At 35.5% G+C, this 16,564-nt stretch overlaps 2 protein-coding genes across 3 annotated transcripts; one reads left to right on the top strand and one right to left on the bottom strand.

Moving 5' to 3' along the window:
• Positions 1 to 657: 657 nt before the first annotated feature.
• Positions 658 to 7,050, top strand: LOC105964734 (zinc finger (CCCH-type/C3HC4-type RING finger) family protein). 2 transcript variants are annotated; one of them, XM_088813229.1, is made up of 8 exons: positions 658 to 888; positions 2,057 to 2,144; positions 2,234 to 2,988; positions 3,060 to 3,129; positions 5,715 to 5,803; positions 5,920 to 5,988; positions 6,147 to 6,221; positions 6,758 to 7,050. In XM_088813229.1, exons 1-6 carry the CDS (start codon positions 878 to 880, stop codon positions 5,954 to 5,956), a joined length of 1,050 nt encoding a protein of 349 aa, XP_088669355.1. In that variant the 5' UTR covers positions 658 to 877; the 3' UTR covers positions 5,957 to 5,988; positions 6,147 to 6,221; positions 6,758 to 7,050. The 2 variants fall into 2 exon arrangements, with proteins under 2 accessions (XP_088669355.1, XP_088669354.1); XM_088813228.1 differs by having other exon boundaries at positions 699 to 888; positions 4,485 to 5,803.
• A 6,460-nt stretch (positions 7,051 to 13,510) lies between these two features.
• LOC105961913 (protein FAR1-RELATED SEQUENCE 5-like) lies at positions 13,511 to 15,301 on the bottom strand. The gene has a single exon (XM_012986174.2). It carries the CDS (start codon positions 15,299 to 15,301, stop codon positions 13,511 to 13,513), a length of 1,791 nt encoding a protein of 596 aa, XP_012841628.2.
• Positions 15,302 to 16,564: the final 1,263 nt, after the last annotated feature.

The following is a 16,564-nucleotide window of genomic DNA, read 5'->3' as shown; positions in this document are numbered from 1 at the left end:
AACATCATATGCAATATAATGGAGTTTTTGCCAATATAATAAGATATAGAGTATTTTTAGCAATTCGATACAACATAGGGGGCACTAAAATGCAATAAACTCTATACTTTAGAGGGGTAAATTATTTTGAATAACTTTTAAAGGCTTAGCCATTCACGTATAAATGTAAAGGAGTCGAGTTCGAGTGGAACTTGAAAGGTTTTTTGTGTTCGAGTCGAATTTGAGGAGCTTGAGCTCACTTCATTCTTTTTAAACTTTTATTTTAAATTAGAATTAAAATTATTTGCTTTTACGAATTATTTATATGATGATAAAACAATTATAAAATAAAAATAAAAATAATTTTTTATGTATATATTTTATTGCAATTATTACTATTTATATTTATATAAAAATAAAGAAATGGGTTAACCGGCTCGTGAGCTGATGAACAACTGAAATGCTCAAACTTGTTCGAGGAGATAAGAAAGTGTATTTGTTACCCCTTTTTTTTTATAGAACAAAAAACCATATTTTTACCCTATTAAATATATGAAATGTGACATGGTTGTTTGATTTATATAGAAAAGATTAATATGTTAGTTTGAACTTGCAATAATACGATTAACCAAATTCATTAAATTAGAGAAATAGCCCCCAAAGTAGACTTAATTGCAGAACGCCCCCTCATATAATAAAACTTCTAAATAAAAGGGGCATTGGCATAATACACTTGAAATTGGAGGACTATCGAGACAAGAATTTTACCTAACATCTCAACCGCCAAAAAGCCCTAAATACACTCCCCGTTGTCCGCATTTCCTTGATTCAGTGGAAGCTGCCCCTCGTTATCATCGAACCGCCCGTTAGGGTTTCTTCTCCAATTCGCAGCAGCGACATGTCTAAACGGTATGCGATTGTGAATTCTTCTGATTTTCAAATTCAATTTTTTGTAATAGTTTTTTATCGTGATTAGAATCTGATTGCGTTTAAATTTGCGCTGGTCATTTAGGATTTTTTTATGGATTTTGTTTTCCTTGATTTCAATTCCTTAGGATTTTTGGTTGTTTATTTCAATCGGGTTGACGTTGGATGTAGAGAAAACTGGAACGAGGGGTGGGGGTGGGTGGGGTGGGGTGGGGGGGGGGGGGGGGGGGGGTAGAAAATGTTGTTATAATTAAGGCGAATAATTTCATCTAGCAAGTTAACTTCCCCAATCTGAAGTAAATAGGAAGATATATGTTATCACGGTTTTTTTTTCCGTCTTAATTTATGTTGTTTTATTGGTGTTATTATTTGGGTTCAATTGGAATTTCTTATACAGTTGGTGCTGGAGCTCATCTGTTGAGTTGACTTTGATTTTTATTAAAAATTCTTCGTGTTGTGGTAGTGTGAATGCTACTAATTATGGTTGATCCCATTGACTGCCGAGCTGGAAATTTATTTATCATAAGGATGGAAATGATTCTGGTCTTAAAATGAACAGTTTTGTTTGGACAGAACTTTCGAATGACAGTCTTTTTTGTGCTTTGCACATTCTCTTCTGGTTAAGATAGGTGTTCGTTTTTGTAAGAATTAATGCTTTCTCTGGTTTAATCCTATCAATTTTACTTCATCAGTTAAGATTCTCTGGTTTATCCCCTGGATCTTACTTTTAAATAAAGCGACTGGACAAAACTCGTAGACTGGATCCCCTCGTAAGGATTGGAAATACTGAATATCAGAAGTTAGGCTCTTGCAAAGAAGGCAAATCATTTATACATGGATATTCAAACTTTCAACCCTCTCTGCCAACAACTTCGAAAATATTAGGATGAAAACATAGTTGTGATTTGAGAAATTTAAATTCTATCACATAGTTGTGATTTGAGAAAGTCTCTGTAGTATAGTTTGAAGGTAAAAGGGTGAAATTCGGCTTGATCATCATAGGAAATCTTGATTTAGTAAGTACTACCATTTTTATCTTATAAAGTTGACTCGAAGAAAAATAGATCATAGGAAATTCGGCTTGATGTTTGCATACTACTACATTTTAAAACAGATTACACACGATTTCTGATGGCTTTTATTCTCTCAGGGTTCTTTGCAAATTCTTTGCTCATGGTGCATGTTTAAAAGGGGAACACTGCGAGTATTCACATGATTGGAAGGCCCCACCAAATAACGTAAGTTTCTGTCAACCTGCTTGGAGTCTTAGCAATTTCTGATGCTGTAATGAAATTTATTTTCTTCCGCTTTCCCCATGTTATTGCAGATATGTACATTCTACCAAAAGGGTCTGTGTGCGTATGGAAGTCGATGTAGATACGATCATGTCAAAGTTTCTCGGTTACAGTCTCCAGACGTGTCTTCATCGGCAGATATTTCTTCAGCCAGTGAATTTTCTTCTGGAACTGCAACTGCTGTTAGTGCTGATCGCTCAGCTTCTACTCGACCATTTTACCCTCCCAGCCAACCTGCTTGGGAAGAGAATTTTGTGAGTGGTGATACACTACTAACTGAGGATGATTTTGTAGATGTTGGGGGTGTTGATCCTGCTAGCCGACCAATATGCTCCTTTGCTGCTGCTGGTGAATGTCCACATGGTCTAAATTGCCCTCACATTCATGGGGATCTTTGTCCTACCTGTAAGAAACATTGTTTGCATCCATTCAGACCTCAGGAAAGAGAAGAACACATGAAAATATGTGAGAAGAGGCAAAGGCACTTAGAAGCACTGACACATAGTCAAGAAATAGAGTGCAGTGTTTGCCTTGAGAATGTCCTGTCAAAGCCCACACCAGCAGAACGGAAATTTGGGATATTATCGGAATGTGATCATCCATTTTGTATATCATGCATCAGGAATTGGCGTAGCAGTTCTTCAGCATCTGGCATGGATCCTCATTCTGCATTAAGATCTTGCCCTATATGTCGCAAGCTTTCGTACTTTGTCATCCCTAGCGTCATTTGGTATTCCTCGAAAGAAGAAAAGCATGAGATTGTTGAAACCTACAAGGCCAAGCTGAAGTAAAATTGAGTTTCTCTCGCATCTGCTTTCTTTTGTTACGTACTCGTACTGATAAGTGATTATCTTTCAGGTCTATTGATTGCAAGCACTTTGACTTTGGGAATGGGAGCTGCCCATTTGGGACTAGTTGTTTTTATAAGGTATATCTTTCTCTGATTTCACATTCTTTTTTTCATTTGTGAAATCTATTCAAAGGTCTGCCCAATTATTTTATAGATCGTGTTGCATTGCTGAATTCATACGTCTGCCCAATTATTTCAACTTGTGTGTGGTCTTGTTATCTCACATGATGTTACTCTAGTTACAGTGACTAGTACTGTTTCTTCCTCTTCTTCTATCTCAAGTTTTTAGCAACTGTAAAGCCCTGGATCTTTAAACATTAAACCATATGCCTAATCATCTCTTTCTGGACCCACTACTCTAGATATACACCATCCAAATACCCAATCATTACAAGACCCTCAAGCTTCCAAAAGTTCCAGAAACATTGTTCTGAATCAGTTTTAACATACATGATTGCTCTCTCGTTCCAGTCATCAACCACATTACAATAACCTTTACTATGTTCTCACTTGTGGTCTTGAATCAATCTTTATAGAACTTTACATAAGCTTCTATTAAGACATCTAACCTAATAGTTTTTAACACGTATCAGAAGTTGATGTTAAGCATGAACAACGAATCCGTGCCTGATCAGTTAACACTTGAAAGAGGATCCTGTTTAGTTGCTAATTGTTATGCACAACAGCGTAAGATCATAAGATTTTCTCGAAACAGATTGTACCTCAATATATCTTCACTTAAATTTGCTTCCCTTGTATCTTTTGTTTTTCATGTAGTAGTTGGGAAATGCTTTACTGTTAATGTTTGAAGCATTAATTTTATTGCTATGTGCTGTTTCTTTGTGGTCATGTTATAGCTTTTGCTTCTTGTAATATGAAGATATTGTGGAATGATTTTCAGAGTGTATTTTTTTTATGCCAAATGTAGTATTACTTGACATATGTATTGATTGCTGGTGGTATTCATGATGCTAGAAAGGTAAACTTACTTCAGGGGATGGGACTGTATGTCTTTTAAATTACTATGATTTTACTCAGAACCTCGGACCTTTCATTCCTTTGCGGTTTTCTCTTCTAATATTCTGATGTAAGTGGAATATAGTAAGAGAAATGGTCTAAGCCTATCAATACCAAGGATAACAATATTTACTAATTTTGATATTTCTTTTTATGATGTTAAAATATTATATGTTGTCCTTATTTATGGAAATGAGATGCTTGATGGTAGAAAACATTAATATACTGCTGGTGTGTTTGAAGCTTTTCAAACAAATCTGACTGGATAGTACTTCTTAGTTCAGTAGTGGAAAGTTTTATGTTATTGAAACTCGACCATTGTTTCTAAAGTACTGTCTTATTACCTTTTACGTTTTCTTACTATTAGCTTGGTTTGCTTATTTCCTAGTTAACGGCTACTAGTTTCCGTGTTCCAGCATCATGTCAAGTCTGGCTCGTTTTTATGGGATACTACATTCCATCCTGAATTATACAGCTCAAGAATGCAGGACATAAGTGGTCGCCTTGAATTGAGTGCCGACACCTATGATATGCATGGCTTACAAGTTTTTCTTGAGCAACTTCACAATCTCCACAGTCCAATAGAAAATGAAGGGCTCGATAATGATACTGATGAGGATTTAGAAAATATAATGGCAGGGGTGGTGGCGTTCTTACCTGCGCTGCGAGATGTCGACGCAAGTGATTCAAATCATTAAGACAGTGATAGTACTTGAGCTGTTGTAATTTAATAAGCTGGGAAATCTGTGATCTAGATGTTGATATTCAGCATAGGGGTTTGTAGAAATTAATAATTTGTCATTTCAAAACCATGAGTTAGGTCTTAGGAGTAGTGATGTTGAAGCGCTTATCAGACAATAAATTTCACTGGTGTTCTGTAGTAGTATTGGGATTATGACGTTGAATTGCATGTGCTGAACTGCAGTTTTTAGCGTGGTTTGGTAATCCAAATTAATTATGGCAAACTGCTAACCATATGGATGATTGAAGATTTGTTTGAGGGGAGTTTCTTAGGTGGGATGTGATGTCATAGGATATTAAATGTTGGAATTGATTCCGGGTTCCGGATATTAAATTGGATTGCCTCCGTTATTATCGGAATTGGAAATGTAGTCAATGTAAAGTGGGTCCAGAGTCTCAAATGTCTCAGTAGCGATTACTATACATTAAATGGGAGTTAAAAGAGTGATGTGTGCTCTAAGTTTGTTTGTTGTCATCACATTCTTCAACAATAGTTTCATTTAGTTGAGGGTGTGAACACAATAATGTGTTTGGTGTGTTACTATTGTCTTCACTACAGTCGACACCAGAGAATACATTAGGTAGTTGAATCAACAATTTTTTTTGTTGATATATTGAAACTCAAGTTGTTAATTGAGATATCAAACTGCAGATACTGATGCGGTTTTCAGGTTGTAAAAATTTACTATTTATGTGGGTACGTAATACAAGAAAGCTGACGTAGTACATGCATTTTTGTCGTTTAGATGGTAGATAACAATTTTCTTTGTTACTAGTGTATGACTTCCATGAATTTTGGAAACATTAAGCTGATTTTTTTTCCACTTGGTGCTTCTTCCGCATATACATCTATTATTTAATGAAGAGATTGAAACAAATATTAATTAATATACTCTATTTTACAGCACATGTATGGTGATGGTCGGCACGAGGAAGTGGTTATTCGCCATCTTGGAGCTGAAGATGGAAATACAGTTATTGCCAAAGATATTAGGTTTGTCCTTTTTTTTGCTAAGTTTCTTGATATTGCTTTGCTATGTTGTCTCTATAGTTTCACCAATTTCCTCCATTTGACTTATTCGTTCTACGTGTCGATAATGATACTTTCAGGCTCTCCGAATTTCTTAGTAATATGCGAATAAGGTGATTAAAGCTTTAAAGATTTCAGGGCGTGCTCAGGTCTGAATCCATCTCTCGCCAACTTATATAATCCCCCAACGTACTTCTTTTTGTGGGATTTATTCCGTGTTATTTATGTATCTAGATGATTTCATTCATGCGATTTAGTGATATCTTTTGTTTCTAGATGATTTTACTTAATTCATAAGCTTATGCAGGCTTTTGGTATAATTCCGGTGCACATCCAGCTAAAGAATTCTAAAAGTGATGGAAAAAGAGTGCTTTGTTATAACGTAAGTTGACCCTTTTGCATCGTTGCTGTTGCATTAAAGTCTTTGGTTCATTATGCTTGAAGAACTTTCTTTTCCATTAAGATTTATGCTGTTAATTATAATAATTAAATGTTGGAATCGAAGTGGAATGGCATCAGAAGAATATAAAAATTAAAATAGTGAAAAAAAAGGTTATTTGTTTACGATTCGAATGGACAATAATTTTTTTAAAACTTGTTTACCCCTTATGAATATATTTGTGTAATGAAAAAATGTCGAAGAATGGAATCAAAAAAAAAGGAAAAAATGTCGAAGAAACTCTATTCATTTTTTCCGTTAACAATATAGGTTTTTCTTGATGAACTCACGCTTTTACTTATTCGGGAAATCCATATTATTGTTGCAAGAGCGATATACTGTATTGATTGTCTAAGTCTTGTATCTATAGCTGTATTGTAAATATCTCTTTCTACAAGAAACGACTATGCCTTCTTCCTTCCAATGCTAAATAGGGTGGTTTTTTTTTTTTCCTTTTTTTCTTTTTTTCTTTTTTCCAGATACCGTAGTTCTTCCCTTGAAAGCAAGAATTTCCCGGAATCAAGATTCAAGGGGGGTTCACCCCCCATTGTACTAAATTTTGGATTACAGTATATCCAAGACTGAAAAAGTTTTATATATGAAATGTACATTCTGTACTTTGGGGGTTATTTAATTGTGGTTTAGAGGGCTTATATTTTTGTTCATATTATAAGGTCACTCAATTGAGGAAATACGAAACGGCTGTGCAATATGGGCTCAGTCTGTATAGACCTCGGTGAAAAATAAAGAATTTCGTGTGCGATGGTGAAAATGTGTGGAGTTGATTTAATTGCCTTTCGTACAGGCGTGTGCTAATATTTGCAATTTTATTGGCACATTTTTTTTTTCTTTTTTTAATCTCTCGTTAATCTCATAGCTACAAGATACCCGCGAATATAACTTCGTTACGACTTTAACAGAATTTGCTGTAGACTTGTAAAAAATGATTGCTATATGCAAATTTAGCTCTGGCTGATTATGCTGGTGGAGATGTTGGGGATTGGCTTTGTAGTTTTCATTGTCCTGCTGCTTTTTTTATTGTTCAACTTTTTTTTGGGAATTTTGTATGGTAAGGCCTCGTTTGGTTGGGCTATTGGGGAGATCAGCCATTATAAACTAAATAATTGGATTTTGTTTAAATTTTGTTAATCCAATAACTTAAAGGGTCGACCTGGAAATATTATGCATCTTCTATGTTAGAGAGCTTTTTTGTTGGACGTCCTGTGGCCTGAAAAAACAAATTGGTTTTCATTAGATTATTTAATTTTATATCGATTAATCTTATCTTGTCAACTAAACGATACCTTAAAGAATAATTCTTGCTGAATGGAACGTGACCAGAACACTGAGGAGCTTGTTAAATTAATAAGCTCACTTAAATAATTTTTTTTTCTTTTCTTTTTCGGTCCTGACTTGCTGAAAACGTACTAACTTATTAATTCGTTAATTTAATAATTTGCTAAATTAATAGAATTTTGTTAGTTCGATTGTATTAATATATAGATATTTAATTGTACGGTTAATGCTCTCTGAATTAGTACAATCGAGACTATCAAAATCCTATTAATTTATCGATAAATTAATAGTTATTAATTTATACATTAATTAATAACTTATTGATTTATGAAATATTAGTTAAGAATTAAGAAAAACAATTTTAAAACAAAAACATTGTGATGGGATACAATTGAAATACACGAGTCTCAATTTATTTTGCAAGGACCACCTAAATTCGTAAATTACGACCACATTCATCAAATTTCACACGATATATGAAAGAGATGAAATTCTTCGTTTCCTAGTAGAGTATATTTTTGATATTTTGCTACCAAAATTATTATTTTTTCCTAGTAGAATTGTGCAATATTCAACTTTAATATGAAATTAATTTTGTAATTTTTGAGTGGTGAATTTTCAAAATTAGATAATTTTACCTAAAACTATAATTATCATATTTGAATACCCATACCCCGTAACTACAGGACCAACACTTTCTAAAAATAGAATAACCACCGCCATAAAAAGCCTTCCACCGTCATAAAAACCCTAGCAAGGCGGAACCTCCGGCCGGTGATAATTTCCCTCAGCCACCTCCGGCCGTTTCAATTCTCGCCGGATATTATTTTTTCTCTTCAAATTCCACCACCACGGAAATGAAGAAGATCGCATGCGCAGTGACGAATCCAGGTTTTTTGCCAAGGGTGTTCGAAATTAAATATAGTAAAAAGTATAATGGTTGGCTAATAGTTTACGGGGGTTCGGGGGCAGCGCCCCCGGATTTTTTTTTTTTTGAATATTGTACACATTAAATAATAAAAATCTTTAAAAATTTTAAATTTAAAGGGATTATTTTACCATTTTTGGGCAAATTTAGGAAATATTTAGACATAAAATTGGTGAAAATATTAAAGAAGTGGTAAACATACTAAAGTTGCAAGTGACAAAGTGTACATTTCATTAACATATTTTGAATTCTCAAAAAGAAAAAAAAAACTCACGTAGTTGTTAATTTAGAAAAAAAATTGAAATAATACATATATATATATACAATATTTAGAATTTTGGAATAATTTATATTATATTTGATATAATATAAATTTAAAAAAAAAAAATTGAGTAAAATAAATTATAAGTTACAAATAGCAAAATATATGTTATATTAGGAGTTTTTTTTTTTTAAATATTAAAAAATACCCACATATTCAACAATTTTTAAAACAGTTGAAATATTGTATGTAATGGAAAATTAGGAATAAAAAAGAAAAAATAATACAGAGGTATAAGTTACAAATAGCAAAATATATGTTATATTAGGAGTTTTTTTTTTTAAATATTAAAAAATACCCACATATTCAACAATTTTTAATAGGGGTCTTAAGATATAGGTCCCTGGTGACAAAACTTATTAGAACTAAATGACAAGTCTAACTAAACTTTTGCTTCACATCCTTTATAAATTTCATTCCAGAAATGCCCTTTATCTTAAGAATATAAAATATACACCAAGTAATATTTAAATTGCATTTATCATTTTTTTATTATTTATTTAAGATATTCACTTTTGGATTTAACATTTTTTTATTATTTTTTTACGTAGAAGAACGTTATGTTACGTTTTCTTTTCTTTTTTCTTTTTCATTTTCGTATTTGTTCACTATTATAGAAATATATCATTTTCTACATAAATTGAAAATTGTAAATTAAAAAAAAAAAAAAAAAAATCGGCCATAGACATCTATAGACACCTATAGGATACCATAGAAAACCATAGTAATCCGTAGACATCTCTAACCCCATATTTTTGAAACCCTAACTCCTCCTTTGAACCCTAGCCGTCAGACACTCATAGTAACTCATAGACAACTGCAGAAATTAAATCGAAATTTTTTTAATCTTCCAAACCAAACCCTAGATCCACCCTCCAAACCCTAGATCTGTGACGACAAGGTCACCCACTCCCATCCACGCCACCATCACCAACCCCACACACGCAGCCATCGCCTACCCCAGCATCACCGCACCACCAGTATCATCCTCGAACCTCGAGGGTCGCCGCTGGGACAACAACCCAACGCCGCGCCACCACAACGCCTCCTCCCACCATTGTAGCTTTCTTACCTTCATAGTTGTTTTCCATATGCAGCCGCCTCCACCGCCGTGGTTGTCGCCATAGCCACCATCTTCCTCAATCATGGAGTGGTGGCGAGAGACAGAGTGAGATTGAGCGAGAGAGAGCGGGAGATTGAGAGAGAGAGAGGGAGAGACGAGATTGAGGGAGAGAGAGCGTGAGATTGAGAGAGAAAAAAAAAGAGGAAGAATAGATATGATAAAAAGAAACGTAATATTTAGTTTATAAGATTTAGGGTATAAGGGCAATATTGGGATATAAAAAATATTAGGGATGTGGCTCATATATTATTTTAAATTAAGGATTTAATTAAAAAAATTGATTTGAACTTGTCATTTAGTTCAAATTATGTTTGGTTTGAGGGACTCCTAGCATATTACCCCTTTTTAATATTGTATGTAATGGAAAATTAGGAATAAAAAAGAAAGAGAGAGAGCGGGAGATTGAGAGAGAGAGAGGGAGAGACGAGATTGAGGGAGAGAGAGCGTGAGATTGAGAGAGAAAAAAAAAGAGGAAGAATAGATATGATAAAAAGAAACGTAATATTTAGTTTATAAGATTTAGGGTATAAGGGCAATATTGGGATATAAAAAATATTAGGGATGTGGCTCATATATTATTTTAAATTAAGGATTTAATTAAAAAAATTGATTTGAACTTGTCATTTAGTTCAAATTATGTTTGGTTTGAGGGACTCCTAGCATATTACCCCTTTTTAATATTGTATGTAATGGAAAATTAGGAATAAAAAAGAAAAAATAATACAGAGGTTCAAACTCTCAATGGTCTCGAACCCTGTACCTCTACGATATTCTACAAAGCACTTAACTAGTTCAGCTACAGCATCGCATTTGCCAGGTTTTACATTTGCAGTTATATATTAGAAAATATATAGGAAATAATTTACCCTTGGACTACACTAGATACGCCACTGCGCATGCGCCGCCCTAATTGCCGCCGCTGCCACCATGAGCGCCGCCGTTGCTGACACCACCACCAACAACACCATCGCTGGAGCTCCAGGTCCTTCATACGTTCCGATCAGCCATGCCATCGGAACCCTGCCGGCCGTCGGGTCCCTCGTCGGAGCTGCCGTCTTGTCATTCTTTGCCCTCTATATGTGATTCTTTTTTTAATTACTATTATTTATATAATATATAAATAATAACATTTATTTGTTCCTTGTTCCAATTTCTCTTTTTCATAACATTTATATTATAACTTGAATGATATACAATTTGAAATTAAGAATTAATGTAGGAGTATACAATTATAGAAAGGGGGTAACTATTTTAAATCCCAATTTTTGCTTAGTTGAATACTACCAAGTTGAAAACCACAATTGAGTACATATTTATAAGTTTTTTCTTACTTTAATACCAAAATAAAAATAAAAGTACAAAAATACCCTTTCATACAAAATATTAATTACATCAATTTTTCTTTGAAATTACCTATTTGAAAACAAAAAAAAAAAAAAAGAAAAAAAAAATTCAAACACAAAAAAACGGCCAAACAAACCTTCAAACCTCCCTCCGTCCACCCCTCCCACGCCGCCCGACGCCGCCGCCGCCGCCCAACCATCGCCGCCGCCGGACGCCGACGCCAAACACCGCCGAACGCCGCCCAACGTCGCCCAAAGCCGCCGCCGTCGTCGTCTTCGAATAGTAAGTAATATTTGTTTCGATTTTTTTTCTTTAATATTTATTTAAGATTTGATTGTTTGATATGGGTAATTAGGATTTGGTTGTTTTAGGTTAGAATGATCGTTAATTAGTAATGGGTGCATCTGATTTCAGTCGATTTGAGCATTGATTTGAGATTCGTGGGTCGGTTCTTCGTTCACCATTTTCGACATGTATATGTCGATTTTTGATGAATTTTCGACAGGTTGATGTCGAAAATTCATCAAAAATCGACATATAGGTGTCGAAAAGGTGAAATGTTGAAATTGGGATTTTGGTAAATCGACAAGTAGCTGTCGAAATTTGGATGAGTTTTCGACAGGTAGCTGTCGAAAATTCAACCAATTTTCGACAGCTAGCTGTCGAATTACCATGAATTTTCGACAGCTACCTCTCGAATTTGAACTGTGAATTTTTTTTTTTTTTTTTTAATTTGTTTTCTTTCCTATTTTTATTTGCTTGTGTTTATATTATGTATATTAATTTTTATTTGTGTGTTATTTTGCAGTGGAAGAACCACGTGAACCTCGTATACCTCCGACTGTCTCGAACCGTAAGAAGAGGAAGGAATTATCCGATAGAGGCAAGGGCATAGCAGTCACGACCAAGAAAAAGACCACGACCAAGAAGAAGTCTGGAGAGGGTTCTTCGTCAACGAATCCGGTGCCGGCTCTACCTTCGACTGTAGAAGTTGGTGATTCGAGCAACGAACCGGTCCGAGGTCCCGAGATACCGGAATTGTACACAAAATTTGATAAGCACATTGCTTATCATATTGTGAACGGAGGGCCAAATCGCTCGGAGCGCGGCTCAGTATTTCGAATTCGAAATCACACAGGAACTTTGAAAGGTTGGGAGCCGGCGCCGTTTATTACAGAGGTAGTACAAAGATGTGGATTAATGTCAGTTGTACAAGCATCGTACAACACTGTGGACGGCCATCTACTTAGAGCCTTCATAGAGAGATGGCAGCCAGCTACCAACACATTTCACTTACCTGTTGGAGAGATGACCATCACACTTGACGATGTGAGTACGTTGGTCGGTTTGCCAGTTGTTGGGCGTACCGTATCTTGCGAGCGTTTGATCCGTGATTCCAAAACGACGCCCAGTAGTTTGATGTTCGAGTTGCTAGGTGAGTACCCGGACGATGTAAACAAGAAGAAAGCGGTGAAGTTGGAATGGTTGAAGGCTAAATTTAGCAAAGTGACCATGAGAGATAGTGCGGAGAATAGGACATACGCCATTCTGGCGTATTTGCTATTTTTGCTCGGGTGTACTATAATGTGCGACAAGACAGGCAACATGGTAAGCGTGGAGTTTCTAAATCTTGTATCTGATTTGGATCGGGTCGGCGAGTATGTTTGGGGCACTGCATGTCTTTGCCGGTTGTACGATGAGCTTTCCTCAGCCTCACAAAAATCAACGAACTCGATGGCTGGCTGGCTGACGCTCTTTCAGTCATGGATTTACGAGCACTTTCCTTATTTGGCGGGTGGCACATTGAAGACGGAATTCGAGGGGCCATTAGCGAGCCGATGGGAGCCTCAGTCAAAGACTACTTCAACGCCTGAACGAGCGTCGTACATGCGATCTCGATCGATTAGATGATTTGATCCCCGATCAGGTAAAATACCAGTTTAATAATTTGTTATTACTACTTAAGTAGGTTTTTAAATCTAATTTTTTATTTATTTTACTAGGTTTTATGGTCACCGTATACGGCTATTCGTGATCGTTTCCCGATGCCAGACTCTGCTTGGTTTAGTGGGATGATATGTTGCATGGATCACTTCGAGGCATATCATCCGGACAGAGTGTTGAGGCAGTTCAACCGGGTGCAAATCATTCCAGGTCGTGCATACATGTCAAAAGAAATGTACAAAGCTCTAGTTAGCAAAGGTCGACCGGTCCAGAACTCAATTTTCGTTGCGTACGGCGAACGATTTGTCCCGAGTGCTTGATTTGTCTTTCCTATTTTTTGCCGGTCGACCTTTGCTAACAACTTTTTCACTTGACTCCGTAAGGTTAGTCTTCTCTGGGTGGGTAAAATGTCTCAAATGGTTGTGCAATCGAGTTTTAGCATCGAGATCGGCACATTCAAAGAGCTTCTGGTATTCCGATAATTCTTCGTCGATGGTTGGTAGGATGACTTGGTCTGTGGTCGCGACGGGCTCCATGCTCATGTGTTTCCAATACGAGCCTATTAACTCAAGTGGGATAGGACATTTGTTCACAACAATATACTCTTGAAGTTCATGGAGACATGGTAGACCGTGAGTTGTTCGGATGGCGCAACTACAACCCATATCGCTCGGTTGCAATAGTTTCGCATTGTCCACCTCAACTTTCAGTAGTTGCAGAGCGTATTTTGAGATACTTCCACGAAGCTCATTGTATATCAACGTTTTGAAAGTGTGCTCGTAAGTATTTTTACTTACTTCAAAGGAAGCCTTGATGTCATTGTGTTGTTCGACAATTTGATTGTGGACTTTCGTATACAAATCCACAAATGTGCCAGTTGAATTATGCACATCCCTTTTCATTCGTCCGTGTGCCCCCTCCACCCTATTAGAAGTGTACGTTCCAAAATGAGTACACTTATTTGTCCACACCGATACAAGTCTCTCCTTGTACGGATCCAACCATGAATTAGCTACATATTCTATAGCCGGGAGATAACCGATAAATGTTCTTTTCAAATCCTCCCAATCCTCATTGAACTCCTCTTTGGTATTTCTTTCAATAAGAGCCGAAAAACTCGACTGAAATTGCTTCCATTTGGTGATGTCCTTTGGGAACAATTTCTTACAATTGGCCACTATATTCTTGTTCACATGCCACCGACACAGCAAGTGATGACTCGATGGATACACATTGGCCACTGCTTTCATTAAACCCAAATCTCGATCTGTTACAATGCAATTAGGCCGAGGACAACTGGTCATGGCCTCCTTCAAACAACGCAACGCCCATTCAAAATTTTCCGTCTTTTCGTGATCCAAGTATGCAAAGGCAATTGAGAACGTCTTGTTGGTACAAGTAAAACCCACAATCTCAAGAAATGGGAGTCCGTAACGATTGGTCTTGTACGTGCAATCGATGACGAATACGTACGGATACGACTGTGCCAACTTAATGCATTTCGGGTGGATCCAAAACAAGTCGGTAATCGCATTCAACTCGTTCGATCTATGGTACGAGAGGTATTCATCTTCTTTCAACTTGACGAACAATGATTGCAATTGAGATCTCCCATCCAATTCACTGAAATTTAACTTAGAGATAGTATTGTAAACTGTCTTCATACCAGTTACATTAGACGGGTCATTTTGCTTCAATGCTCTTAGAATTGCCCTTGGTTTCACCATTGCTTTCTTCATAGTGTGAACAAAGGAAACATCCTCCTTTGATAATCTTCCAGCATAAGAGTGTCCGTGCAAGTTTTCGAATAAGTTGTGGTTGTGAATACCACTATAAACATCCAATTTCCACTCAGCCTTTTCATTATCCTTGGATTCTTTTAACCCCTTCAATTTAAACGGACAATTGCATTTCTTTGAACCGGTGCTCCTTTTTCCCGGTCTTTGATCATCTTCACCTGGTACCTTCTTGCCAACATAATGGCCCCCACGCTCACAACGAACAATCACATACGGTGTCCTACGTCCTCTATCCCCGTCACTCGAACCCGCAATCATTATCACCATTCCAATTCTTTTACATACTTCACGAACCCATGCCAATAAAGCTTCTTTTGTTGGGAATTTTTCTGACGTGGTAAATGAATGGGTGCAATCGATCTACACAAAAGTGTCAAAAATATAAGACAAGTAAATTTGCAATATGAACAAAATTCGACACCTAAGTGTCGAAAATGACTACATTTTTCGACACTTAAGTGTCGAAAATGACTACAAAATTAATTGTCATCCATTTTCGACACATACATGTCGAAAATTAGGGAGATTTTCGACTTGTATGTGTCGAAAATGGATGACGAGTTTAAAAAAAAAAAAAACAATCAAAATCGATGTTTTAGCTCAAAAAATACATGAATACATACCTTAATGGGTTCTCCTTGCTCGTAAACTACCATTCTATTGTCATTTGACGCCATTTTGCAAGTTGTGTAAGGTTTTGATTTCTTTTGTTTTGAGGTTTTTTAGGAGGGTTTTTGGGGAGGGAGAAGAAGGAGGTGGAGGAGGTGAGGGGTTTGTGAGTGAGGAGGGAAATGTTTTTTTTAGGGTTTTTGATTATTTGGTATTTAAGAAAGAAAAATAGTGTTTGTAATTTTTTTTTGGTTTTAATTTTCATTAAGGGCATTAAAGTAATTTACAATTAATTATTTATTTTTTATTTTGTTGGTATTCAACTAAGCAAAATTCAGTATTTGAAATAGTGATCCCCTTATAAAAAATACAATTTGAAATTAAGAATTAATGTAGGAGTATACAATTATAGAAAATACAATACAATCTCGATAAATTAATAACCTCGATTAAATAAGTTTTTTTCGTTTCCGACTCGATGCAAATGTGTTAAATTATTAATTCGATAATTTAATAATTCGCTATATTAATAAAGTTTTTTCTAGTTCCGACTGTATTAATTTATAGAGGTTTATCTGTATATCAATAATTAATAGTTTGAATTATGTAATATACAAATTGAAGGATGAGAAAAAAATATTAGTAATTGTGAGAGAATTTGAGATTATTAATTAAAAGTTGAGCACTATAGAATTGTTGTGAATTAGTGTATGAGAAAAAAGTTTGAAGGTATTTAGGCGGTGATAATTGCATAACAAATTTTAGTGAATTAAAATTCAAAAATTAATATATATTGTATCTTATTTTATAAAAAAAAAAATTCGAAAGTTTTCAACAATATTATTTTAGGAGAATATCACACAAAGATATTTAGTAAATATAGACACCACTATTTAAAATTCTAAAACCTAATATCTATTC

The sequence above is a fragment of the Erythranthe guttata genome, chromosome 14, assembly GCF_056151865.1.
Source record: "Erythranthe guttata isolate IM_541 chromosome 14, IM_541, whole genome shotgun sequence".
NCBI classification, from domain to species: Eukaryota; Viridiplantae; Streptophyta; class Magnoliopsida; order Lamiales; family Phrymaceae; genus Erythranthe; species Erythranthe guttata.
The sequence above is the reverse complement of the archived record's forward strand: the minus strand, read 5'-3'. Positions and strand labels throughout refer to the sequence as shown.

Coding starts and splice junctions, on each gene's coding strand:
- LOC105964734 (XM_088813228.1), top strand. Junction 2,989..3,059: donor ACCTACAAGGCCAAGCTGAA/GTAAAATTGAGT, acceptor ATTATCTTTCAG/GTCTATTGATTGCAAGCACT. Junction 3,130..4,484: donor GGACTAGTTGTTTTTATAAG/GTATATCTTTCT, acceptor TCCGTGTTCCAG/CATCATGTCAAGTCTGGCTC.
- LOC105961913 (XM_012986174.2), bottom strand. CDS start 15,301: ATGGTGATAATGATTGCGGGTTCGAGTGACGGGGATAGAGGACGTAGG.